Source organism: Pelobates fuscus, chromosome 1, assembly GCF_036172605.1.
Source record: "Pelobates fuscus isolate aPelFus1 chromosome 1, aPelFus1.pri, whole genome shotgun sequence".
NCBI lineage: Eukaryota > Metazoa > Chordata > Amphibia > Anura > Pelobatidae > Pelobates > Pelobates fuscus.
The window spans coordinates 93,226,173-93,253,696 of record NC_086317.1 but is presented as its reverse complement, the minus strand read 5'-3'; the positions used below and the strand labels follow the sequence as shown (position 1 = coordinate 93,253,696).

General features: G+C 39.8%; 1 protein-coding gene across 1 annotated transcript in view; it reads right to left on the bottom strand.

The window, feature by feature from the left end:
* Positions 1–27,524, bottom strand: part of ITGAE (integrin subunit alpha E) — a 112,705-nt gene that overhangs the window by 23,056 nt on the left and 62,125 nt on the right. Inside the window, exons 13-20 of the mRNA XM_063444344.1 lie at positions 20,811–20,952; positions 18,365–18,504; positions 18,026–18,166; positions 16,445–16,660; positions 15,792–15,925; positions 13,876–14,000; positions 10,237–10,379; positions 4,378–4,506 (exon numbers count right to left, since the gene is read on the bottom strand). Coding sequence (XP_063300414.1) covers positions 4,378–4,506; positions 10,237–10,379; positions 13,876–14,000; positions 15,792–15,925; positions 16,445–16,660; positions 18,026–18,166; positions 18,365–18,504; positions 20,811–20,952 — 1,170 coding nt within the window. The remainder of the gene's footprint in view (positions 1–4,377; positions 4,507–10,236; positions 10,380–13,875; positions 14,001–15,791; positions 15,926–16,444; positions 16,661–18,025; positions 18,167–18,364; positions 18,505–20,810; positions 20,953–27,524) is intronic.

Sequence of the window (27,524 nt, the reverse complement as noted above, 5' to 3'; positions counted from 1 at the left end):
GTGAGTCTTGTGATGTCTGCTAGGACACTGTTTTTTCACACTGAAGGACTGTCAATGATGCTACAGACTGGAATTGGGGCAAAGATTTGTTCTTCTCAGGGTGGATGGGTTGAGTACCAACACAAGACTCAGTCAGGCAGGGCTAAACAACGGCAATGAAAGGCATTTGAAAAAAATTGAAACTGCAGCAGCATCAAGAGTAAAGTAATTTCTTTTTTTTTTTATTATTAATGTGAAGAGCAGGGTAATCCAATTTGGGAAGTTTAAACCCGTGGAATGTTATTTGCTCCATCAGTTGCATTTGTGAGTGTTGTGGACAGAAAACTCAATTCAACAGAAAGCATTCCGCAACTTTGGACAGTGGTTGATGGATATGGAAATAGCTGAAGGGCAACGAGACAGAAAGCAGGCCACATACTCTTCTTGTCATTCCAGTAGCTCAGAGGGTCAGCAGTAGAAGACAAAGTAGGTATAGACAGATAAAGTATGAACATTTCAGAGGCACTGGTCTCCTTTCAACTACTTCGTCTTTGACATGCTCTGAACAAAATGCAAAGAGCCTCTGCCCAAAACGCATATGATCTACAGTGCTGTGTTGTGGTTGTGCTGCTGCTAAGAAAAACACACATGTCAAGCTCAATCTGCAAATCTTCCTCAATGAGCATGCCTCATTTTTTTCTGAAAATCAGACTGTTATTGTCCTACACTCACATCCCAGCGGCTACCCAACTACAATGTACTGTTTGGAAAACCACTATGAATTGCCCTCTGCCAAAATCCTTTCCAACATGTCTAAACTGGAGTTCCACTACGTGCTGGTAACTTGCTGCTGGTGTGTGGGAAGCCCTGTTTTCTTTTGCTCCTGTCTCAAGACTTGGATAACCTTCACTATGATAGAAATGTCCAGCAATCCTCGTGCAATGATCAAGTATGTTGTCACCTTTGTGTTTCCTTCTGGAATTGCACTAAAAGATGTAGTATTTGAACAGTGCACACCTACAAAGGAACCAACCAATTTCAAAGTACTTGTTAGCAGCTCCATTGTTGACCAAAAAAAAAAAGTTGTCAACATTGGTGCCTGTCTGCTCACTCAAACAATTGGCCACTATTTATCGTATTGCCTGCAAAATGTTTTCTGAAGTGTAGATTTTGCAGTGTTGAGGGGATGAGTTATATCATCATTAGATTCATCATCACCACTACTACTTATGTACCCTTCTTTACCTCTTCGTTACAGGTTAGACTCTGCTGAGCTATCTGCTGAGCTATTTATTAATTTTTTCTTGGGGAGAGCTACAAGTAATAGGGGATTGCACTGGAAAGAGCAACAAGTCCACTGGTTTCATCGATCTCTTGCTTTGACCATAAAACACAGAAGGTATAAAACAAATCACAGTCAGAATCACAGTCAGAAGGCCATTTCAGATCTGGAGCTGGTTTTAAAAAACAGAGATTTAATAGGAGCAATATTTGACAACCAATTAACATCCAAAGGGCTGTAAATGTCATAAGATGACATGGTCATACTTTTCTTTTCCCCTCACTAGGAACTTGGATTATGTTAATGAGCAGTTATGGAGCTCTACAGTAATACAAGGTAAGGTATGTAAAAAAAAAAAAAAAAAACTACAATTGGAGCAAGCCAGTCCACAGAAACAAAGAATATAATCTCAGCCCCACGATTGCTGTATAAAGGGAGTTTTTCTTTGATGAGAACAGCTCACAAACCAATACAACACATCTGCATTGAAGGAACTAGACTCAAACTTAAGAACTATCCATCCAAAAAAGGTATGTGTATCTTAATAAAATATCTATGGTATTGTGGAGCGGTCCAACAATTTTATTTGACATATTTGCATACCTAAATCCAAATCATGTAAGGCATTTTCTATGATTTGTTCCAATTTAAAAGAACAGCACTATAACCATTACAGTGGTTATGGTTCCAGGCATCCTCTGCGGCCATCCAACGATAAGGATAAAAACCATTTGAAGTGGTACCTGTGTCCCCTAGTTGTCTGTGATATCACTAAGCAGAGCCGGGACGGTGTGGGGCAATGGCTCCAGACAGCACCTAAATAGGCATTTTTCTGCCCCTGCATCCCACCCTTGTCCGCCACTAAAATGGCACAAGTGCAGAGGCCCGGGCGCAATGAGGTGAGGGTGCCGCGCGGCCCAATCTCTTTGACAGGGATCTAGAGCGGCAATGCAGAGTAGGCATCTGCTTACCCCACAGGGCAGGTGCCTACTCTGCCTATACATTACATGTCGTGGGCGAGAGGGAGGCAGCTGGTGGCAAGGGAGCTCTCTTAGCTGTCAGGTTCTTCCTGCTCCTCTCGGCTCCTTCGCCCCTCTGTGGTGATGCCGGGCACCGGAATGTGACGTCTTTCTGGCACTGCATCACTAAACAGCGCAAGGGAGGAGAGAAGAGCAAAGAACATAGAAGCAACTGGACCCCAGGGAGAAGACTCTTAAGGGTAAGGAGACCTGATGGCCTAAAAAAGAAATATATCAACCAACACAAAATATAATTGATTTGTGAGAGTGTCTGCAAGAATGAGTAAATGTGTGTCTGTCAGTAGGATTAAGTGTGTCTGTCATTGTGTGTCTGTCAGTGAGAGTGTGTGTCAGTAAGAGTAAGTGTGTCTGTCAGTGTGTGTGTGTCTGTCAGTGTGTGTGTGTCTGTCAGTGTGTGTGTGTCTGTCAGTGTGTGTGTGTCTGTCAGTGTGTGTGTGTCTGTCAGTGAGAGTGTGTGTCAGTAAGAGTAAGTGTATCTGTCAGTGTGTGTGTGTCTGTCAGTGACTGTGTGTCTGTCAGTGACTCTGTGTGTGTCTGTCAGTGACTCTGTGTGTGTCTGTCAGTGACTCTGTGTCTGTCTGCTGTGTATGTATGTCAGTGACTGTATCTGTCAGTGACTGGGTGTGTCTGTCTGTCTGTGTGTGTGTGTGTCTGACTGTGTCTGTCTTTGACTGTGTCTGCTAGTAAGAGTAAGTGAGTCTGCCAGTGCGTGTATGTCAGCCAGTGCGTGTGTACGCCAAGAGTAAGTGTGTCTGTCAGTGCGTGTGTGTGTGTCTGTCAGTGTGTCAAACCAATGAGTGTGTGTCTGTCAGTGAGTGTGTGTGTCTGTCAATGAACGTGTCTCTATCAGTCAGTGAGTGTGTGTCAAGTCAATAAGTGTGCGTCTGTCTGTGAGTGTGTGTGTTTAGGTACTGGTTCCCCTTCGATCGCACGGGAAACCTTTTTACCCAGGCCATGCTGGTCTTGTTGTGGCTGGCCCCACCTCCATTACTGAGCTCATCAATCTTGATGATCTTAGCCAAGCCAATGCTTTCCCAAAGGAAAGCATTGGGAGTCTATTGCGCATGCATGGAAAAACGCCCACTGCGCCAATCAACATCTACTTTCGAGATGCATTGAATCAAAGGGAATGTTCAACGTCTCCATGCAAAGCGTGGAGACACTGAATGCAGGTGATGCACACTGTAGCACTGGACTAGGAAGCATCTCTAATGGCCGTCTAAAGTGACTGCCACTAGAGATGTTACTAGGCAATAATGTAAACACTGCCTTTTCATTAAAGTATACCTTTAAACCAGGGAAGCCAAATATTGTGGAACTACAGCCCCCAGATGCTTTGCCAACATAAGGTTGGCAAAGTATCATGGGATTTGTAGGTCTATCGTATTGACATTTGGCCTCCATTGGTTTTAAAACAGTTCCATACATATAACAAGTACAGTTTTCACTTGGAAGCACTTGACGTGAATCAACTCTTTATTGAGTTTTATTTTAGTTTTCATTTTTATGATCTAACACAGGGGTCGTTAACCTGGTCCCTACTGAGCGATTCAGGCTTTAAGGTGGGCGGTGGTGGGTTCTGTGTAAAATGCCCAGTGACTCGAGATGCGCAGGGCGGCAGGGGACATTGTCATCTCACCTGCCGGCCACTGCAGAGCCAGCCATGCTGTGAGCCCTCTCGGAACCATGAGGAGTTCAAACATCTCCCTCATCGGCCCACAAAAGTGGGCGGTAGGAATTAAAAGGTTGACTACCCCTTATCAAACATAATGGATGTGGGCATGTTATGGTGGGCGTGTTATTTTTGGGGGAGGGGGAGGCAACATTTCATCCTTGGACCTAGGCAGCACAATGTCTTGGGCCGGCCCTGTCACTAAGGCAGAAGTTCCCATTACATTTCAGCAATAGAAATGTTGTCCCTATTTGGATATAATTTACAGGCTGTCTATATATTTAATTGTATTTGAAACCTTATAAATACTAACTGTTACGAATATCAGAACTTGACAAATTGAAACATACAGCTGCATTAGTTTAGAATATTAAAACTAAAAAAAGTACTTGGTAAAATCATACCTCAACAAAAGTGTATTGGGGTTCATACATATCCAGTATTGGTGCGGGAAGGTCACGTCGGAGCTGGTCTGCATTCAGCGTATAAGAAATTTTTATTCTAATATTACTGAAACAATCATAATTACATGGCTGAAAAAACAATAAACGATATTGTTAATTTTTACATATTTCAGTTCATTGTACAAAAATTTAAAAAGATTATCAAAAACCATGCCACTCGTAACGCAAGTATGTATTATGTATTCAAGTTAAGATGGGGGACTTGGTAAATGAAATAGCCGTATTACCCTCTAAATCCATTTCCTAGCAATTATTAAGCCATAAAGCAAAATGTTGTTGTCACCAATATATTTATATCCATAAAAACCTCTGTATTATTTTCATTTCATAGATGGACACAGCATGCAGAAACAAAAAGTTTACAGATTTATCATTACATCCCTGTTCATCATTTTGTTTCCAAATCTTTTGGAAAATCTGTTTTAGCACTGGTTGGCATATATTATTATTATGTTCTGTGTAGTTGTTATGAACACAGAGAAAGAAGAGTAAAAAAAAAGGAAGAATAGACAATAAAGATTTGAATTATCTGTCTAGTTTAGACAAGAGAGATCAAGTTTGACCTGTACTCTATTGTACACAATAATGAGCTTTCATTTCTTTAAAATGACAGTGATGTGTTCATCTCCAAGTTATTTAACACGCTCCATTGCAATGGGATGGAGCATTTGGATGCCCACTTGCTATTTTTAAAAATTGTGGTAGACGTGCCATGCAGCAGGTGGGGGCATAGGGAGGTGAAATACCACTGTTATAGTAATATGGGGGTCTTAACAGGCTTTTAATAAATTTATTTTTTTACTCTTCAAATGGGGTGGCTGGCTAGCAAGCATTGGCCTGCAGCTACATAATTAACCCTTGCACAGCCAAGGTTTTTTTTTTTTTTTTTTTTACTATTTGCCTGCTGGCTGCAAATTCTGCTACTGGGCAAATAGATCTTCACATTATCAGTTTTCTTGCAAAAAGAAAGTAAAATATAATATGTAAATTTGCATTCTACCAGATGCATTTGGTTTTGAATTTCATCAAAATCAATGCTTTGTGAATCTTCTGAATCCCGTAGTTTGTATAGGATTCGAATGCGAAATCACTGATTTTAAGCTTTACACGGAATTCATGCAGGTGATTGTTTCAAACCTGGTCAGAGGGACCAGATTTCAACTGGAATTGGCTTAAGAGTATGATCATGTTCACTGGAATCTGCCTATCTGGGCAAAATCCGGTGTTTAGTAAATATTTCTGAAAGTTGTATTTGTCATGAAAAGTACTCTTTAACCCCTTAGTGACCAGACCGCTTTTCAATTTTTTTACCGTTTGGTACCAGGGCTGTTTTTACATTTCTGCGGTGTTTGTGTTTAGCTGTATTTTTCCTCTTACTCATTTACTGTACCCACACATATTATATACAGTTTATCTCGCCATTAACCCCTTAACCCCTTAAGGACACATGACATGTGTGACATGTCGTGATTCCCTTTTATTCCAGAAGTTTGGTCCTTAAGGGGTTAAAGGGACACTCCAGGCACCCAGACCACTTCTGCTCATTGGAGTGGTCTGGGTGCCAACTCCCACTACCCTTAACCCTGCAACTGTAATTATTGCAGTTTTTTTTAAACTGCAATAATTACCTTGCAGGGTTAAGTCCTCCCCTAATGGATGTCTATTAGACAGCCACTAGAGGGCACTTCCTGCTTCATAGCACAGGTTTTCTGTGCTAGAGCGTCGCTGGACGTCCTCACTCTGTGTGAGGACCTCCAGCGTCGCTCTATTCCCCATAGGGAAGCATTGAAATTCATTTTCAATGCTTTCCTATGGGGTGCGCTAATGCGCATGCGCGGCATTGCCGCACATGCGCATTAGGTCTCCTCGGCCAGCGGGCGAGATCAGTCTCGCCCACCGGCCGACGTAAGCAGAAGGAGGAGCGGCAGGGGAGGAGGAAGCAGCGACGTGGGACCTGTCGCTGCCCCTGGTAAGTCACTGAAGGGGTTTTCACCCCTTCAGCAACTGGGGATTGGGGGTGGGAGCAGGGGCGTATTAGCCGCGAGGCAAACAAGGCATTTGCCTTGGGCGGCATTTTTCAGGGGGCGGCAAAAAAAGCCGCCCCCAAATGCCCAGGGCAAATGCCTTGTTAGCCTTGCGGCTAACAAGGCATGCTGGGCGGCCGGCGGGCTGCTGGGCAGTGCGGGTAGGTGGGCAGCCGGCGAGGGAGCACTTCCTCTGAGCGGTCTGCTCAGCTCCCTCGCGCGCCGCAGAGTGAGGCTGGGAGCCGGAATATGACGTCATATTCCGGCTCCGCCTCCCAGCCTCACTCTGCGGCGCGCGAGGGAGCTGAGCAGACCGCTCAGAGGAAGTGCTCCCTCGCCGGCCGCCCACCTACCTGCACTGCCCAGCAGCAGATACCCCCCATTCCCAAAGGTAAGGAGGCTGGGGGGGTTAAATGTAAAAAAAAGAATGTATTAAATATGTGAGTGAGTGAGTGTGTTTGTATGTCTGTTAGTGTGTGTGTATGTCTGTTAGTGTGTCTGTGTGTGTGTGTGTGTCTGTTAGTGTGTGTATGTCTGTAAGTGTGTGTCTGTTAGTGTGTGTGTGTATGTCTGTTAGTGTGTGTGTGTATGTCTGTTATTGTGTGGGTATGTCTGTTATTGTGTGAGTCTGTGTGTGTCTGTTAGTGTGTGTGTGTGTGTGTATATGTCAGTGTGTGTATGTCTGTTAGTGTGTGTGTGTGTGTGTGTATGTCAGTGTGTGTGTGTGTGTGTGTATGTCAGTGTGTGTGTGTATGTCTGTTAGTGTGTGTGTGTATGTCTGTTAGTGTGTGTGTGTATGTCTGTTAGTGTGTGTGTGTATGTCTGTATGTGTGTGTCTGTTAGTGTGTGTGTGTGTGTGTCTGTAAGTGTGTGTCTGTTAGTGTGTGTTTTAGTGTGTGCGTATGTCAGTGTGTGTGTGTGTTAGTGTGTGTGTCTGTAAGTGTGTGTGTGTATGTTAGTGTGTGTGTGTATCTGCTAGTGAGTGTGTGTGTCTGTTAGTGAGTGTGTGCGTATTTGTCAGTGAATGTGTGTGTGAGGCGGGACGGGGGAAGGGTTGGGTGGGGGTGGCGCGGGCGGGGGGAGGGTTGGGTGGGGGTGGCGCGGACGGGGGGGGAGGGTTGGGTGGGGGTGGCGTGGGCGGGACGGGGGCACCTGAGTTTTGTCCTGCCTAGGGCAGCACAAAACCAGGATACACCACTGGGTGGGAGGGAGAGGGACCCTCCAGTGCCAGGAAAACGGATCGTTTTCCTGGCACTGGAGTTTCCCTTTAAGGACCAAACTTCTGGAATAAAAGGGAATAATGACATGTCAGACATGTCATGTGTCCTTAAGGGGTTAAATAGTCTTTGTAAAGATACCATTATTTTAATCATATCATATAATTTACTATAAAAAAATATAAAATATGACGAAAAATGTAAAAAAAAACACTTTTTTGAACTTTGACCCCCAAAATCTGTTACGCATCTAAAACTGCCAAAAAACATCCATGCTAAATAGTTTCTAAATTTTGTCCTAAGTTTAGAAATACCCAATGTGAACATGTTCTTGGCTTTTTTTTTGAAAAGGTATAGGGCTATAAGTACAAGTAGCACTTTGCTATTTCCAAACCAGTTACACTGATATCTGTCAGGAATCCCTGAATAACCCTTCACATGTATATATATTTTTAAAGAAGACAGCCTAAGGTATTAAACTCTGGGTATTTTGACTCTTTTCATGCAACCATTTTATCACCAATCTATGACAAATTAAAAAAATAATTTTGGATTTTTTGACACATAGCAATTTAAGAATACATGTACTGAGAACTTTAAGTGTTACTGCCAAAGAACACCCCAATATGTGTTGAGCAACATCTCCTGAGTACAGTGATATCACCCATTTGTAGGTGTGTCGGGTTCTCTGGGAGCTAAAAGACCTTATTTGGAGGGTGCGCATTCCAGTTTTCCAACTTGGAATTTTCACAGCTGGTCATCATGCATCCGTGTCCTTTTCGGGACATTTTTGAAGCCGGCCAATGTAATTTACACCCATCAAACCATATATTTTAAAAAAAGTAGGCAACCAAGGGTATTCAATATGGGATATGTCCAGTTTTTTTAGTAGCCACTTAGTCACAAACACTGGCCAAAGTTAGCATTTATATCTGTTTGTGTGTTAAAAATGCAAAAAAAAAACTATTATGAACGCTAACTTTGGCCAGTGTTTGTTACTAAGTGGCTAATAAAAAAGACGGAACATACCTCATTTGCAATACCTTGTGTTGTATTCTTTTGCAAATGGTATGCCATCATGGGGGTAATTCTCATTCTGGGCTACCATACGCTCTCAAAGGCAACATTACCAATCTGGCAAATTTCGATGTGAAAAAACAGTCTTATATTTGACCCTGTAACTTTCAAAAATACTATAAAATCTGTACATGGGGGGTACTGTTTTAATCAGGAGACTTAGCTGAACACAAATATTAGTGTTTCAAAACAGTAAAATGTATCACAACAATGATATCATCAGTAAAAGAGCCATTTGTGTGTGAAAAATGCAAAAAAATTAAATTTCACTTACAATATCATCGCTGTGATATGTTTTAATGTTTTGAAACACTAATATTTGTGTTCGGCAAAGTCTCCCGAGTAAAACAGTACCCCCCATGTTTACAGGGTAAAATATAGTGCTAGCAAATGAAATTCTCTGGACTTTTGTCACGTCCCGCAAATTGCAATCAATAAAATTAATTAATTATGTAGAAATATTACATAAATATGCACGTAGAATTTAAATATATTTATACATATTTATATATTTGAAGTCTACGTGTATATTTATGAAATTATTTATGTAATTATGTATATGGACATATGTATATTTTGAATAATTTTTATTTATTTATATATACATATATATATATATATATATATAAATATATATATATATATATATATATATAATTTCATTCTAAGTGTATTTTGATAGAAACACATATATATATAAAATTGTTGTAATTTTTAAAATAGTTTTTAATTTTTTTAGTTATTTTTATTCTTTTTATAATAATATATAATAATATATACAATTTATACAGTTATTTTATATAGTTATTATACATATATACGTATGTAATTTTACTCTAAGTGTATTTTTATATTAATATATGTATGTATTAATAAAACATTTTTTTATTATTATTATTTTTTAATTGTAGTTTTTAAAATTATTTATTTTACTGAGTGCCTTGACCCCTCGGAAGCCTGCCTGATGGTTTTACTTGTTTCAAGCTGTGCCTCGCAGTCGCTGACTTCTTCATCCTGCAGATCAGTTGCCAGTAGGTATGTTAGTGATGTACTCTCTCACATGTAAGAGAGTACAACACAGAGGTCTACAGAGGATCATGCGACACCACAGGAGCCTCCATAGACAATGGCCGTATCCCCCAGCTGTCACTTGTGATGGCTGCTGGGATTGACTCAAATTTGATGACAAAGCTCCACCTTTTGTCAATCTCAGGCTTGTCCATAAGACAAAGTAGTCTCTGATTTGTCTTCTGGTATCATTGGATTGCTTTGGAAATTCATTACGTTATTATCTCCTATAGTTGTAGCTTACAATTTTTTTTTCTAAGCTGTAGAGAAGTCCTATATTCTTATAAACAGAATATACAAGTAGATGTAGGTGTTTTGTGTTGTTTGTTTTTTTTACGCCACAGCTATAATGTTTTATTGCATGCTAAATAGGTCTGTGAAAAATTTTGATGAAGTTTAAATCAAACATTTACCAGTAGAGCCAGCAAAAGTCGTGTACAGTTCTTTTCAATCAAGGAAAGTGATCCTTTCTCAGAATCCTCCTTAAATGTTATGCGTTTTTCGTGCATGTCAACATCCAGGTCCAGAGAGTACTTGAGAGAGGTTTTTTTCATTTCTGAAAAGAAATCACATTTCTATTGACAAAATGTATTATCCTAAAAACACGTAATGTGTGTTTCGATGTACAGTAAAACATTTTCATATTTATACATAGTTTATGTCTGTGCAGTGATGTATCTACCGAGAGACTGGCAAGGCATTTGCCTTGGGTGGCATTTTCAGGTGGGTGGCAAAAAAAGCAGACCCCCAAACGCTCCGGCAAATGCACTGATAATTGACGCAGGCGGAGAGGGAGCACTCTCCCATGAGCTCTCCCTGCTCAGCTCTCTCGCGCCCCACGGTGATGCCAGAGCCGGAATATGACATCACTCTGGCCGGACATCACTGAGAGGCACGTGAGGGAGCTGAGCAGGAAAATCAGAGCTCCCTCGCCACCCCCTCCACTGTGCCTGAAAGTCCGACCGCCTGTCTGCCGATATGCAGCCAGCCCTACTGGACCCCAGGGAAGAATCCACACAAGCACTCCCAAAGGTAGGGAGGCTGGGTGAATTGAACTTTAAAAAAAGTGTATGTGTCTATTACTGAGTGTGTTAGTGTGTGTGTGTATGTGTGAGTGTGTTAGTCTGTCTGTTAGTGAGTGTGTTAGTGTGTGTGTGTGTTTGTCAGTGAGTGTATGTTTGTGTCCGTTAGTGAGTGTGTTAGTGTGTGTGTCTGTTAGTGAATGTGTTAGTGTGTGTGTAAATGTGTGTCTGTTAGTGAGTGTGTATGTGTCTATCAAAGAGTGTGTGTGCCTATCACTGAGAGTGTATATGTGTTTGTCAGTGAGTGTGTGTGTCAGTGTGGGTATGTGTGTCTGTCAGTGAATGTGTATGTCTGTCGGTGGATGCATATGTCTGTCAGTGTGTGTCTTTCAGTGAATGTGTGTGTCTGACACTGAGTGGATGTGTATGACACTGAGTGTATATATCTGTCAGTGAGTGTGTATATGTCTGTCAGTGTGTGTGTATGTGTGTTTGTCAGTGTGTATCTGTCAGTTAATATATGTGTGTCCCAGTGTGTGTGTCTGTCAGTGAGTGTGTATGCATTTCTGTCAGTGTGTGTGTCTGTCAGTGAGTGTGCATGTGTATCTTGTCAGTGATTGTGTATGTGTGTCTGTTAGTGAATGCGTTCTGTTGGTGTGTATGTGTGTCTGTTGGTGAATGTGTGTGTGTGTAACTGTCAATGAGTGAGTGTGTTTGTCTGTGAATGTGTATGTTTCAGTGAAAGTGTGTTTTGGTTAAACAGTGTGTGTGACAATGACTGTGTATCTGTCAGTGAATGTATGCCAATGCATGCATCAGCGAGGACGTGTGTCTGCCAGGAAGAGAAATTTGGAAAGGTGGGAGGTGCCCGGGTTTTGTCTAGGGAAGCACAAAACCAGAATACAGCTCTGTGTCTGTGTGAGTGTGCAGGTAATAGAGTGCCGGGTTCTTTTGAAATCCACTCAATCTACCTCCACACACAGTTGAGTTTAATCAAGTGATACACTGACTAAACTGGCCCTGATAATGGAAGGTCAGATACCCTTAATTACATTCAAACTGGGCACTGTCTGAATCGGTTATGATAAAATGCAGCCAAATCCTCCTACATAAGATATAAACCCAGCACTGTGGAGCTTATTGATAATCATACACACTGCATGTCTTTGCTAAGAACTCTGTGATACACTAATGCGCACTACTTCTTATTGTAACTTTTATTGCTTGCACTTCTGATTCACTCAGACATACTGCACATTGCTGTGGCCTTCTGTGATACACTCATACACACTGTGCATCACTGTGAGTTTTATTGTTGTGGCTTTCTGTGATACACTCAGACTGTACAGTCAGGTCCATAAATATTGGGACATCGACACAATTCTAATCTTTTTGGCTCTATACACCAACACAATGGGTTTGAAATGAAACAAACAAGATGTGCTTTAACTGCAGACTTTCAGCTTTAATTTGAGGGTATTTACATCCAAATCAGGTGAACGGTGTAGGAATTACAACAGTTTGTATATGTGCCTCCCATAAATCAAACTTTCACTTTTTAATACATGGTTGCAAATCCTTTGCAGTCAATTACAGCCTGAAGTCTGGAACACATAGACATCACCAGACGCTGGGTTTCATACCTGGTGATGCTCTGCCAGGCCTCTACTGCAGCTGTCTTCAGTTCCTGCTTGTTCTTGGGGCATTTTCCCTTCAGTTTTGTCTTCATCAAGTGAAATGCATGCTCAATCGGATTCAGGTCAGGTGATTGACTTGGCCTTTAAAAACTATTTGGTTGCTTTTGCAGTATGCTTCGGGTCATTGTCCATCTGCACTGTGAAGCGCCGTCCAATGAGTTCTGAAGCATTTGGCTGAATATGACCAGATAATATTGCCCGAAACACTTCAGAATTCATCCTGCTGCTTTTGTCAGCAGTCACATCATCAATAAATACAAGAGAACTAGTTCCATTGGCAGCCATACATGCCCACGCCATTACACTACCACCACCATGCTTCACTGATGAGGTGGTATGCTTTGGATCATGAGCAGTTCCTTTCCTTCTCCATACTCCTCTCTTCCCATCACTCTGGTACAAGTTGATCTTTGTCTCATCTGTCCATAGGATGTTGTTCCAGAACTGTGAATGCTTTTTTAGATGTTGTTTGACAAACTCTAATCTGGCCTTCCTGTTTTTGAGGCTAACCAATGGTTTACATCTTGTGGTGAACCCTCTGTATTCACTCTGGTGAAGTCTTTCCTTGATTGTTGACTTTGACACACATACACCTACCTCCTGGAGAGTGTTCTTGATCTGGTCAACTGTTGTGAAGGGTGTTTGCTTCACCAGGGAAAGAATTCTTCGGTCATCCACTACAGTTATTTTCCGTGGTCTTCCGGGTCTTTTGGTGTTGCTGAGCTCACCGGCGCGTTCTTTCTTTTTAAAGATGTTCCAAACAGTTGATTTGGCCACACCTAATGTTTTTGCTATCTCTCTGATGGGTTTATTTTGTTTTCTCAGCCTAATGATGGCTTGCTTCACTGATAGTGACAGCTCTTTGGATCTCATATTTAGAGTTGACAGCAACATATTCCAAATGCAAATAGCACACTTGAAATTAACTCTGGACCTTTTATCTGCTCCTTGTAAATGGGATAATGAGGGAATAACACACACCTGGCCATGGAACAGCTGAGCAGCCAATTGTCCCATTACGTTTGGTCCCTTGAAAAGTGGGAGGCACATATACAAACTGTTGTAATTCCTACACCGTTCACCTGATTTGGAAGTCTGCAGTTAAAGCACATATTTTTCATTTCAAATCCATTGTGGTGGTGTATAGAGCTAAAAAGATTAGAATTGTGTTGATGTCCCAATATTTATGGACCTGACTGGACATCACTGTGAGTTTTATTGCTGTGACTTTCTGTGATACACTCATACACACTGTGAATCACTGTGAGCTTTAGTTCATGATTTTGGTTTAACAACACTCCATTGTTGTATTTTAGTTTTCATTTAAAGTTACCTGTGGTTTTTAATGGTGAAATGTTAAAGCAGATGTCCACAACTAGTTCATCATTGGTAAGGATAAGTGGAATTTCACTTGGCATGAACCGCACATTGGCTGTTATTTTAACAACTGGGCGAGACCTATCACAAGATAAAACAATTTGATTTTCAAAAAGTATTTACATGAAGTTATGTCAAATATAAAAAAAACAAAGCCAAGTTAAGTGTATTTGTGAAGAGACCCAACTCTTTTTCACTGTTTGCTAGTAAATGCATCCTTCCATGCTGCATTTATATTATGGTCTCCACAAAGAATGAAATGTTACAAGTATCACTAATAATGCCTAATTAATTTTTTTTTTCAAGAATATAATTTTATTGCACTCTATTTGAAATATTGACAAAATTTTGCACCAGTCTACCAAAGTTTGCACTGGTGTCAATCTCAAAGGGACACTCCTCTGCTCAAATACACACAAAAATTAACATAGCACTATTTAGTAGAAATACACCCCATGAATACATGCATCCATTTATTTATGATTTTTTTTTAAATTAGAATATATCTGAAAACAGCTTGCAAAATCTGCAGTTATCTTGTCTACCTTCCTCTTAAAACCCCACCCAGACTTGTTGTGGCTGTCCAATCACAGACTTCCAATGCAGCTCAATGAGAAGTCTTTGCAAGGAAGGTGCTCTGGGCAATTGCTGCATCTTGAGTTTAGCTCCACTGAGCTAACCAAACCAGGAAGTAACAGGACTGTCTGACTGAAAGTCAGGGTGGGGTGTAACAATGTTAATGGGACACTCTGTTGCCCAAATCATTTTTAATTTTTGTAATCATTGTTTAGTAGATATACTCCTAATGAATTATTCATTTTGTCATTGGGGGTATATCTAAAAACAGCTTGCAAACAGCTGCAGATCTCTTGCCTGAAGCCTCTATAAACCCTTCCCTTCTGGCAACGCCCAAACTTCAATAGCTGTCCTATTACAGACTTTCCAATTTAATGAGAAGTCTTTGGAAGGCAGGTGCGATGAACAATTGCTGCCTCTTGAGTTTAGCTCCACTGAGCTAGACTACCAGGAAGTAACAGGACCTGTTGTCTGATTGACAACCAGGGGGATAAAACAAGGTTAATTTAGAAAAGTGTCAATTTCTATTGAAATCTGCAACTTTTTAAAAAAGAAAAATGGAGGACACACTCTTCACTCGCAATATCACTAGTAAATAGAAATGAAAGAGACAGATTTATTTTCTTTTTGATTTTGTCAATGCTAAAAATAGTATGAACTAATGCTTAGTATAGGTCTCTGAAAACAGCCAGAGAAGTACCCTTTGCAATTTTAATACCACTAACAGGCTTAGTAGCTGAAATGTGAACTGTTTGAAATCCCTAAGGGTTTATGCATTTAAAACCAAATTGTATGCAGATGTAAAAAATCCAGTAAAAAATATCATATTTCATCTAGATTTGCTATCCTCATATCAACAGCAAATCCATTCTTTGTCTGACTTAAAATTTGCAAATTTCACATTAATATAATATACGATTCACATATTTAGCAAACACCATTGCATGACAGATTGCTACTGGATCTTGTCCAAAAATATGCAAATCCAGTAATTATGTATTTATTTTTTATCTTAACTATTTAGTAGATATACCCTATAGAAAAGATGCAAGTATATTTTTCTGCATGTTTTCTTTTTCTATATGAAAAGCATCTTACAAAAGCATCAGCCTTTACAAGCCCTCCCAGGCAGCTGACCAGTCAGAATCTTCTCATTAAGAAGCCTCTGTGCTAGATCTGTGAGCGTAAACACACAAACAACTGTCTTACCAATGCTTCTCAACAAGCTGTAGTGCTCACATGAGAGGTTGCAAATTGTAGTCATATGTATATATACCAAAGTGAATTTCCACTTACCTCAACACTATAACACTTGCTAGAGCTCCCACTGATATGTCAGGATAACCATCATTCGTAAGGTCCAGGCCGCCATCTATGGACTGGCCAAAGTACTGCAATTTTTGTTTGTTGAACGTTAATGCTGTGATTCGCTTTTGAAGTGGAAAAGATATTTGACTCATTATCATGTACTGCCATTACATGCTTTAGTTGCACATTGAATTAATGTTCTATAAAGCTTTATACTTCATATTACAAGATATTTGTGGACGTAATCATTAATAGCAATCAATATACAGTTGTAATCAAAATGATTCAACCCCCATTGAAAATCAGGTTTATTTTTTTATAAATTTACAGACTTTCAGTGGTTTTCAATAAACAATTTAAATATTTGTGAAGGGCGATGATCTCTTCTCTTAACTTTGTGGACCTTATTTTTGGTTTAGCCATATTTTCTTTGTCCAGTGTAAGAAATAATTTAAGGCAGATATTTGCCTAACATGGGATTGAAACATTTGCGAGAGTAATAAAGTTTCATACGGATATATTAAAAATGCTAAATGCTCATAACCAATAGAATGGTGCTTTATTGGAGTAATGAGGAGAAAGATAAATTAGCCATTGCTAAATGATAGTCAAATGTAAATAATACAAATGTATCAACAGACCTGAGAGGGTATTCTACGAATTCCATCTTTTTTGCCATTGTAGATGTAAACACTTCCAAAATTATCAGGATGTTCAAGATGGCCTTCTAGAGGAGCTCCTACGGCAATATCTTGGTAGCCGTCTTGATTAATGTCACCAATACTAGCTACAGAATACCCAAACCTGGCAAATGAGTAAGAATTTTGCTCTAGTGTATAAACCAATGTAAAATTGCCCTGTAGGAAAAAAAAAAATTATAACTATTAAAACATTTACTTCCATGTGTTTTTTTTCTTTATTTTTGCATAATGAAAAATTCTTCTCCTAATCTTGTTTATTTGTATACCGGTATATTGTGTGTTTGATTTCCGAGTTATTGTTTTATACACATAGAGGTTTACCCTAGTAAGACATTTTTGTTCTGATTATAATCAGAGAATGGTAATTAACTTCAAGTGTTTAGTCTTTCCCTTTTTTAACCCCTTAAGGACACATGACATGTCTGACACGTCATGATTCCATTTTATTCCAGAAGTTTGGTCCTTAAGGGGTTAAACAACACAGTGTGTATAACTTGACTATGTTGGCTGACCTCAGGCTGAACTGCTCCATTAATAAGGTTAAACACTAGGGAGAATCAGTAGTGCAAATTCAGATATAAGGTTAAACAGTTGGGAATAAGGTGCTACAATCACCTATGTGAAGTCACTTAATCACATCAAAACATACACAATAAAAAAAGAAGTGGGTGGTGAGAGCACACTAATAAATATTGCACATTACCCTTAATTACATGTAGAATTGGTAACAAAAAAGTGCTAATAATCGATCCGGGTTCCACAATCAGATCAATTGTATATTTATGCCTGTAAATTGAAACAGGAAAAAAGGGACACAAAATAGTGTAATAACTTAGGAGCCACTTGACAATTTAAAATTTCAAAGGTTCCACTCACATGGTCATGAGCCACTTGGTAAAAGCTGGCTCAGACTAAAGGTAAATCAGGTGAAAGCACGTGGACATCAGGTACCAAGCTGTTTTTTCCTCTGTGATCTTGCAAGTTGTTTGTTGCTTAAAAATATTCCTGGATGCAGGAAATTTCGCAAACAAATTTATTTATACACTATAAGGTAGCTTTAAAAACAACAAATAAAATAAGTTACAGCGAAAGTGGACTTTATAGTTTTATTCTATTTTATTTGCGAAATTTACTCGAGTTACAGCACCCGGATCGATTATTAGCACTTTTTTTTTTACCAATTCTACATTTAATTAAGGGTAATGTGCAATATTTATTATTGTTAAATAAATTATTATTGTGCTCTCACCACCCACTTCTTTTTTACTAGGGAAAATCAGTTTATTTCCCGATAGAACCAAGAAAAGATGCCCAATGTTTGAAATAGACCCAACATATACTCAATGACTTGAAAACTGGACACAATAGAAAAATTCACATGTGCAGACAGATTTAGGAAAAATCACGAGTTATGTATACAATGAATCAACACTGCATACTAGCTACATGCCTCTAGCTATTTCCACACATGTATTCTCAGAACGTTTTCTATAATTTTTGTATATAACACAATCATCTTACCATACTGTTTATCTTATAAACATAAACTTTCCCTTCCTCTCCTTGAATATGATAGAAAGGTGCTCCCACCAGGAGAAAATCAGTATAGCCATCAGTTTCAATATCCACAGTGCAGAGCTCAAAACCAAAGTAGGATCCAAGCTGTTTATGAAAAAGAAACAAAAATATAAAAAGTTGGATATTTTTTTGTACACAAGGGACACTCAGTAAATAAGTCTCACTGTCTGGATGAACTCAATATAATGCAATTTTCATTACACCAAATTAACTAAGAAATCAGTTTACATTTTTTAATTTAATAATATAAAATGGTTTCAGGATTACTGTTTTATAGCTTACCTGTTCTCCTTTTAGATAAATGGGATGATAGGAAGTGATATCCTCCTCAAACGCTATGACTTGTCCAACATTGGAATGGTGTGGAGCTCCGGCAATGTAGAAGGTGTATATTTTGGTCTGTGCTATGGTTACACTGTATCCTGATATGTATAAAGAAGGATGAGAAACAGAGCAAGTCAACAAATGTTTTCAGTTTTTAAAAATATTAACAGGCAGAAGTGCGGTGACATTCTGTCATCAAACTCATATAGTGACCAGGGGTCATGTGTCCAAGCTCATGTATGCCTTTCTTGCATAGGAATACGCTTTACCATGTGATATGTTAATTAGGTCATTCAATATTTATACAAGTCAGAAAGAGATAACCACTCCCCCCTATCTCCATTCATCTCTGTTAATTTTTGGTTGTGCTATTATTATTATTATTAGTAGTAGTATTTATATAGTGCCAACAAATTCTGCAGCGCTTTGCAATGTTATGAAAGGGGGGGAGTTTACAATAAAAGAGACATTTACACAGTGCCACGGAACAATAGGTAGATGAGGACCCTGCTCAAACGAGCTTACAGTCTAGTTGAGGTGTGGTACACATACACAACAGGGCAGCAAGGGTGACAGCCACCAAACAAGGTGGAAAAGTAGCAGAGCTGGAGGTGAGAGTGGAGTATGGCTCTTTAGGAGAGCAAGAGACTGACTTGGGTAAGTATAGATAAGTTACTTTGGGAGTCCATAAGCATTTCTGAACAGATGTGCAAACATGTGAGCAGGCATGATCTAAGGTAATCATGGTGAATTGTGAATGGGTTCTGGTGGTATTTTCTTTGTTTAGTAGTTGCTGCTGTAGTTGTTGTTTTAGTTAGTTAGATTGTGTGTCATTATTTGGTAAAATAGACTTACCAGAGTTTATATGTGTATGCATACATCCTTTATATAATTTGGTAATACACCACAAGAAGGACCACTGAAAGTTATGGATAAAGGCTTTATGCTTATCTGAGAATTCAGCATTCTTAAAATATTTTTACAAAAATATTCAGAAATTGTATTTGGCTCACTAAACCATAACTGTCGAGGACTCAAATATAATTGTGACCTTAAAGCTGCTATTTTCCCAACTTTGTAATCTCTCCAAAATCTCTCTAGCGCTATTTAGTCGATGAGAAATCAAAGCACATTCACACATCCTGAAACACAGAGGGTAAATGACAATGACAACCAGTGCATTACCAAATTCTAACTGGGATATACAAGGGGTACAAACAGTTTATTTATTCATTACAGGTTTTCCAGAACTAAAGTCTTTAAACAATGTATATTGTTTCACCCAATTATCTTGGTGCCGTGGGTTCCTTTAGAAACCCATGATCCAAGTCAAGGTACCCTTTTTAAAGGCTTAAAAAGGAATATGTATACTTCTCACATGTTAAGTGGAGGCTCGGACTCCTGTGAGGTACCAGACATTGACGGTGTTGATGATGATCCCAGCCCTCAGAATGTGGTAAGTAAAGGTGCCGGTGGCCATAAAAATATTGTAACTAAAGTTTGTGGTTTTTGACATGGCATTTAGAATATTTAGGAGTAAGTGGTCTAAGACATGAGATGCATCAGATCTGAAGTTTGCTATGATCACTCATTTAATTTGTATTGAATCAGACAATAAATAAACCTTTATTGTTAATAAAAACGTATTGTAATTTTACACATTATTTTACACTCAGTGGCCTTTTAGTTATATGCCCACTGAGAAATATTAGAATGGAAGGTAAGTTTTAGATATTAGTCAGTTTTCTGAAGCACATGCACAGAGCTTGATTTGGGAATTAATCATTGGTGGAAAGTTAGTTTTTTTAAGTAAGCATTTGTTACTTGTGGGGCACTGGATCATATTGAGATTCTACACAAAATATTTTTTGTTTTTTTTGATGCCCATTGTAAACCCTTAAGAGACCACAGGGCAAATTGCAGGGAGGATTTTCGTAAGGTGGCACTTTTCATATGTTTTACAAAGTTAATTTCAAATTTAAGCTCAAAATAGCCAAACTAGAAAAATCTCTAAGTCAGTTATGTTTTCGGTTCATCTACTCTGGCCTTAAATTTGAAATTCACTTAGAATTCTCACTTTAGTAAATAATCCTGTGAGACTTGCTGTTGACAAGGAGTATAATTATAATCAATCTCAGGAAGCTGAGACTTGTATGATTAAAGGAATTCTAAACTAAGTTCCAAATCGAATTCTAGAAAAAGATATTATAAATAATCATTATATAACTATAACACACACAATGCCTAAATGCTTATGAAGGGAAAATAATGCACTTTCATCTCATAGTTAATTATGATGTCTCCAAAACTCATCAACCAGATCGCACCCCTATGTATATTTATACTATAATTAATAGTTATTAGAAAATTGATTATGTACAATTCCATTTTGTAGTCGTCTTACCTAAATATCCATATTTTGATGGTTTTGCATTGTCTTCTGAAATGGTTTCTCTGAGAAATTCCACTTTGTGTGGATGCTGAGTTTGATAAAGTAACATCCCTCCTGACCAGTCAAATGAGCCGACAGCACCAAATACGAATGACTGTTGCACAGAAACATGTAAAAAGAGTTCAGTCATTAATGGTTATAATCTGTAAAAACTGTCATATAGAAGGACAATATTTTAAATGAGGGAAGGGCACTCTACCAAGACTAAAGAGTACCAACATCCAGCACAACCTTTGGCTGACAAGACACCACCACAAAGGTCAACAGCTCAGTTCACATTGATCCCTCAATGACTGACCTGTGTACATACACTAGATACTTCCAATCACCAAGACATCGGATGCATATGTGATAATACCAAAGAGCAGAGAACATCAATCACTTTTTTCAAAATTGTTGGTTTAAAGGGAAGAGGCAGTTTACATGTCTTTTTTCCCCTTATTTGAGTTAGCAGCACACACTTTTCTTCTGCTTCACAAAATGTTAAAGCTGATGGTAGCTCTACTAAAAAGCAGAGTCAAGAGACTAATCATATAACTCAATGATATTTTGATTACGTTTCATGAAAAGGGTTTACTGATTTTCTGAATGATTTGGACTTAAATCCTGCTGAAAGATGTGGGATTATATGGTATCTTTTTCAAACAGATCTCTTAAATTCACTTTAAAATCCAAGACTTGCAAGATTTTTCAGTAATGGTTGGTTGTACTTTTCAGGTGGATTAGTCCACATTCTGTGATCTGCATTTTTCTATTTCATACATCTGTTTAAAAGGCAACTAAACTCTCACATTACACAATTTTGGCAACTCAGCATTGGTTCCCACAACCTTTAAGGATGATTGTAGACTTACCTCTAAAACTAAAATGTTTTTTTTTTCTTTAGCTATTGGAATTTATTTTGACAGTTCTATTATTTTGCTTACCGGATGAAACCTAGCTGTTGCTTTTAATATTACTACTAATAAAAACTAACTTTTACTATGTTCTGTTGGTATACCACTCCTCTTAAACTGTACCATATGCACAAGACCCCAATTGATCTCTGTTGGAGACTCTGTGGGATCAGTGGAAAGTACAACCATATGTGGTGGAGCTGTCCACAGGAGCAAGATTTCTGGAGAAAGGTGAGCGCACTCGCTTTTCAAATCGTACACAAACACTTAGACCCAGATCCCTGGGTTTTCCTACTTTCCAGGCCAATAGATGGCTGGACTAGAGCAGAACAAGCACTTCTCCATAAAATCTGGCAGCCAGAAGAGCTTTAGCAGAAACTTGGCTTCGACCTACTATACCCCCCATAGATATGGTACTCCTTATTTAAAAGATAATTATCTCATGAATAAACTGACAGCGCAAGTAAGGGGGACCACAACAGCCTTTAAAAAAATATGGGAACCCTGGGAGAACTACATAGATTCTGAATAACAGAACTCTAACGCTTGAAAGGCTCTCAGGGAGCCTACTTATTTCCCAGCCTGCTGTGGCTCATTGACCTCCCCACCCACCTGCCCCCTCCGCCACCCTTGGGGGCGGGTACTGGTCCTTGGGGCACTGTGGTGCTCTCTGACGTATTCATAGAAACATAGAAACATAGAATGTGACGGCAGATAAGAACCATTCGGCCCATCTAGTCTGCCCAGTTTTCTAAATATAGCCGGTGACGGCTGGCCTTTCATCCGCCCTCTAGTGTTCCTCCTCCTCCTCCCCTACTTTCTGTTCTGTCTTTCTGCTGCACTCTCCATTTTCTTTTCTCATGTATACTTATCCTCCAATTTCTGCTCCCCCCTTGCGGGAACTTTTTACATAAGACACACCCTTAAAGAGTGGACAAACATACATCCAATTAATAACAGATATGTTGACTGTCTCAGTTATCCTTAAATCATTTAATCTCTAGGGCACTGCCTAATCTACTGCAATTACATGAACAGCACCCTTCTGTGATTGTGCAAATGCGTAATTTACAGTAAGAATCCTTAGTCCTCTCCGAATGCATAGGACACATACAACTACCAGGAGACCAACTCAGATCTATATTCCAATCAAATTTTATAAGATCGGAGTACCGTCATTTAGTAATGCGATGTTAAGACAACGTTTAACTTTTTTATGTACCTATTACAGTCTAAGGTCTATTTAGAGAATTAGAAAAAAAAAAAGGGTAAAGTTAACAGGGAAATAGGGTTACAGAGCAGCAATGAAGTATGGTGACATTAAAGTATGTGTTGCCGGCATGCAGCATATGTCAACTGTTTATAGAAAGGAATTGCAACACTGTGCACAATATGTCATTATTCATTTTTTGTTCTTGGAACGCTTGATGTACAAAATGGAATGTATGCTATATGTCGCTCCACCTGATTGCCAATTCAAAAATAAAGAAGATAAAAAAGAAAAAAAAAACTATTGTTTAATCTTGTATATTAAGACTGATACATAGTGGTTTATTTCTAACATAAAAAACGTATAAAATGTTAAGTCTCATGTTGATTTACAAACCAAGAAAGTTATGGTGGGGAAAATTGTGATTGAGAACCCCTTCCACCTGTAGTCAGTGGATAGTCCATACATTGTTAAACACGGATCTCCTTAAGACTTGCTTTTCCCACAGAAATCTCAAATTTGCAGTGATGCTGCAAGGGATTCTGGGTGGGCATAATTAGTTCAACAAAGAATCACATTTTTGCCTCATTATTACTTTTTAAACATGGATTCCTTGGAGTTTGTGTTTGCTGTATACAACAGCTTTGAAACACAACTCAGGAAGTAATGCAAAGCTATCTAACCACTGGGTTGTGTTTCAAAGCTGTTGTATACAGCAAACACAAACTCATTTGTCATTTGACTAAAAAAAGGGACAACAGTCAGCGATACACCAAAACTACTACATTACGATTAAGTGGTTCATGTTACTTCCATCCTTTCTTTTGTCTCTGACTGGATGGCTTTATGTTTCCTAATACCCAACCTCTCCAAGACCAAACTCCTGATCTTTCTTATGTCTAAGACTACATCTGTCACTGTTTCCCTTCAGGTCAACCGCATCAAGCTATCATAACCTCTACCCCGCAAGCATGTTGTTTACTTTCTGTTACCCCTTACATAAAGTCATGTTACTTTCCACTCAAAAACATTTGTCACATTTTCCCCTTTCTCACTCCAAATACAAGCTAAATGCTTGCCCATGCTCTCTTGTTTCCTGCAATGCTTATTTGCTGGAAAAGTGCTCAGATTGCCTCTATAAAGTCCATAATGTATGAACTAGACTTATCTACTCTGAAACCTCACCCCTCTGCCAGTCTCTACACTGGCTTCATGTTTCATTTAGGATTTGGTTAAAGTTCCCGAACTTACCTACCAAGTTCTCCATAACTATGCATGTGCTTATCTCTCTTCCCTCATAAGCAAGTATGCCTCTTTGCTCAGCCAGCCAACAATCTGTTACTATCCCTTTCTGGTACCTTCCAGATCCTTGCATGCAGGACATATCCAGGGCTGCCTCATCCTTATGGAATGCCTTTCCATGCCACATTCAACCTTCCCTTTTCTGCAGTCCTTCAAAACAATCCTTAAAACACACTTCTTCAAGGAACCTGGGGAACCCACGAATGACCCCGGGAGCAACCATACTGCACAGGATTGGCACTTTAGGGTGAGACGGCACAGGGATGCATACTTTTCACTTGGTGTTTAACCTTTGTAAATATGTTATGTTTCTGTTACAACCTCAAGGGGGGTAGGGAGGGTTGGCCAACCATACCGCAGACAAGTCGACCCCTGACAGAGGGCCCAGTATGCAAACTTGGACAGAGACCAGGGTGAACTGCAAAGATAGGGTTTGCGTAGGGAGAGCAATAGCGGACACAGCACAGGGTCAATGTGTAGAGTGGAAACAACACTGATGTTTACTAATCATGATACCCCCACCCCCTCTCTTTTTTCTGTAAGTCCACAGACTTTTAGATTGTAAGCTTGTTTGGACAAGGCTTGCTTCACCTAGTGTTCCCATATGTCAAATGTGTTTTGTTAGAATTAATTGTTTGTCTTGTTTTACCTATTGTACAAATCTGGGGTTGTGTTGGCAATATATAAGTAATTGTAATTGCAATTTTATAACATGACAGGAGGCTTCGTATTTGCTTAAGTCTCTCTTTACTAGAACTCCACAGCAGCACAGAAAACAACCAATCAGAAAAAAGTTAGGTACTATAAAACTCCCCTTCCCATGCATCATTCCCTCTTTCTTTGCTGCTCCGCAGTCAGTACAGGTCAGAGTATCACTGCCTCCTGCTTCTAGTGGGTGGCTTTGAGATTTAGTGTGATTTATTTAGGATTTATATTTATGATTTACATATTATATTTTATTTCTGGTATTTAGTTCTATCTATTATAGTTTGCTTCAGATTATTTATTTATTTATCTATTTATTAGTTATATATTATATATGTGTTGTTTTTAGTTATATTTATATTATTTGATATCATTTTAGATTTCTCATATATATTTTATGTTTATGGTATTTAGCTATCCACTATAGTTCACTACATATTATTATTTATTTATTAGTTATATATTGTATTTTGTTTTATATTTATTATTTATCTCGGGATTACTACCCGTTTTCATCATGTGGTGGTTTTAGGGGTTTCCTGGAGATTCCTGTCGGTTTGTTCCCCCCCCCCCACCCCACCCCACTTCCTAGCGCCATTCTATTAGTCCCCCCTGCGGGCTACGGGCGCTCCGCTCGGGGTGTCAGGAGACTAGCCTCCTGGCTGCCTCCTCTGACTCCCCGAGCTCTAGTGTGAGCCTGCCGGCGCCCGGGGTTTCTTACGGTCGGACGCGAGTACCCGGCGACTGGGTCCGCTCACACACGTGGCCGCCTTGCCGCGGCAGGTTTCTTCATAGAGCCACGTGCATCCGAACGGCTAGAGAAGGGGCGCTTGCTCGCGGCCCCTCCTCCTGCCTCGGTGGTCGGATCTCGGCTATTGTTGCCCTGCTGGGATTCACCGGCTGATCTCTACATATTTACCATAGTTTTACCTACAGATATGACCTATCACAGTTTACTGTGGTTTGTATGACAGTGCATATCTCACAACTTGCTGTGAGTGTTATGACTGTTTTTATAACGGATTAATGAGTTCCCATGACCGTGTATATGTCACAGCTTGCTGTGAGTTTTTTTTTAGGACAGTCTATATCACAGATCCTGAGCATCTTGCTGTGAGTGTTATAGCTGTATATATCACAGATTTCTGTGAATTTTAATGACAGGGTATATATCACAGATTCTGTGTGCTTTATGGCAGTATATATCACAGATTCTGTGTGCTTTATGGCATTATATATCACAGATTTCTGGCAGTATATATCTCAATCTGGGAGTTACATGTATATACGGATCTCAGTGCACAGGCTCTGGATAGGGTGATACAGAGCCAATTTGCTAGTTAGCTCTAGGATGGATGTGCTTCACAGTATATATATTTTTCTGGCCCAGCTATGGAGTCCCAGATAAAACTACTCTGCTATGATTACACTGTTCATGGCAGATATTTAAAGCCGGCAGACCTGACCTGGCTCAAATTGGTATGGGAGACCAGTCAACGCTGATATTATTCTATTTTACCAGGTTATATGGGGAGATTAATTGAGTTGGCTATGGTTTAGCCCTACTCCTGAAAGAGACCACTGGTACAATACCCTTCAGGTGGTATGATGATCTATAATAAAGAGAGGAATTCTCAGACAGATCTGTATGTACATGTGCATACTAATTCACAGTTTAAGGAAGATATCGCTCAGTATATCTTGATTTTATGGACACTATAATCACTGGAACAACTTCAGCTTATGTCCAATACAGCTTGAATACCACTAGTTTGCCTGCTGGGCAGGGGCGGACTGAGAACCCTCAGGGCCCCCGGGCAAAATAAATCAAGGGCCCCTTACAGGCCCCACCCATACTCCGCAGCAAGCGCCACCCATGTCCCGCCTCCATGCACCGCCTCCAGCCACACCCTACACAATCTTTAGACACAAGGAACAAAAGTGAAATAATCCCTTCAAGGCCCCAGTAGAGACTACAATGGGCCATGGAGGGGGGTCTTTCTAGCAGAGGCTATCTCAGTGTCCTTTAGAGAGTGTGTTAGAAAGAATCCCCTCCAGGCCCTATTAGAGACTACAATGGAGTCTAATAGGCTTGGAAGGGGGTCTTTCTAACAGAGGCCATCTCAGTGTCCCTGCTGGAAACAGTCGCCTCCAGGCCCCAGTAGAGACTACAATTGAGGGCTAATGGGCCATGGAGGGGGGGAGCATTCTAGCAGAGGCTATCTCAGTGTCCTTTAGAGAGTGTGTTAGAAAGAATTTCCTCCAGGTCCCATTAGAGACTACAATGGAGTCTAATGGGGCCTGGAGGGGGGTCTCTCCAACACTCTGGTTCCTATTCACAATATAGCAACACAACATAGCTGATACCTAGGCCAAGTTGGCTCCTCTTACCTTAATTACTGTTGCTGGCTGGCAGTCTGTGGGCTTGCTGGAAGGCTGTGGGCTTACTGGCTGCGGCTGGCAGGCTGTGGGCTTGCTGGCAGGCTGTGGGCTTGCTGGCTATGGCCGGCAGGCTGTGGGCTTGCTGGCTGCGGCTGGCAGGCTGTGGGCTTG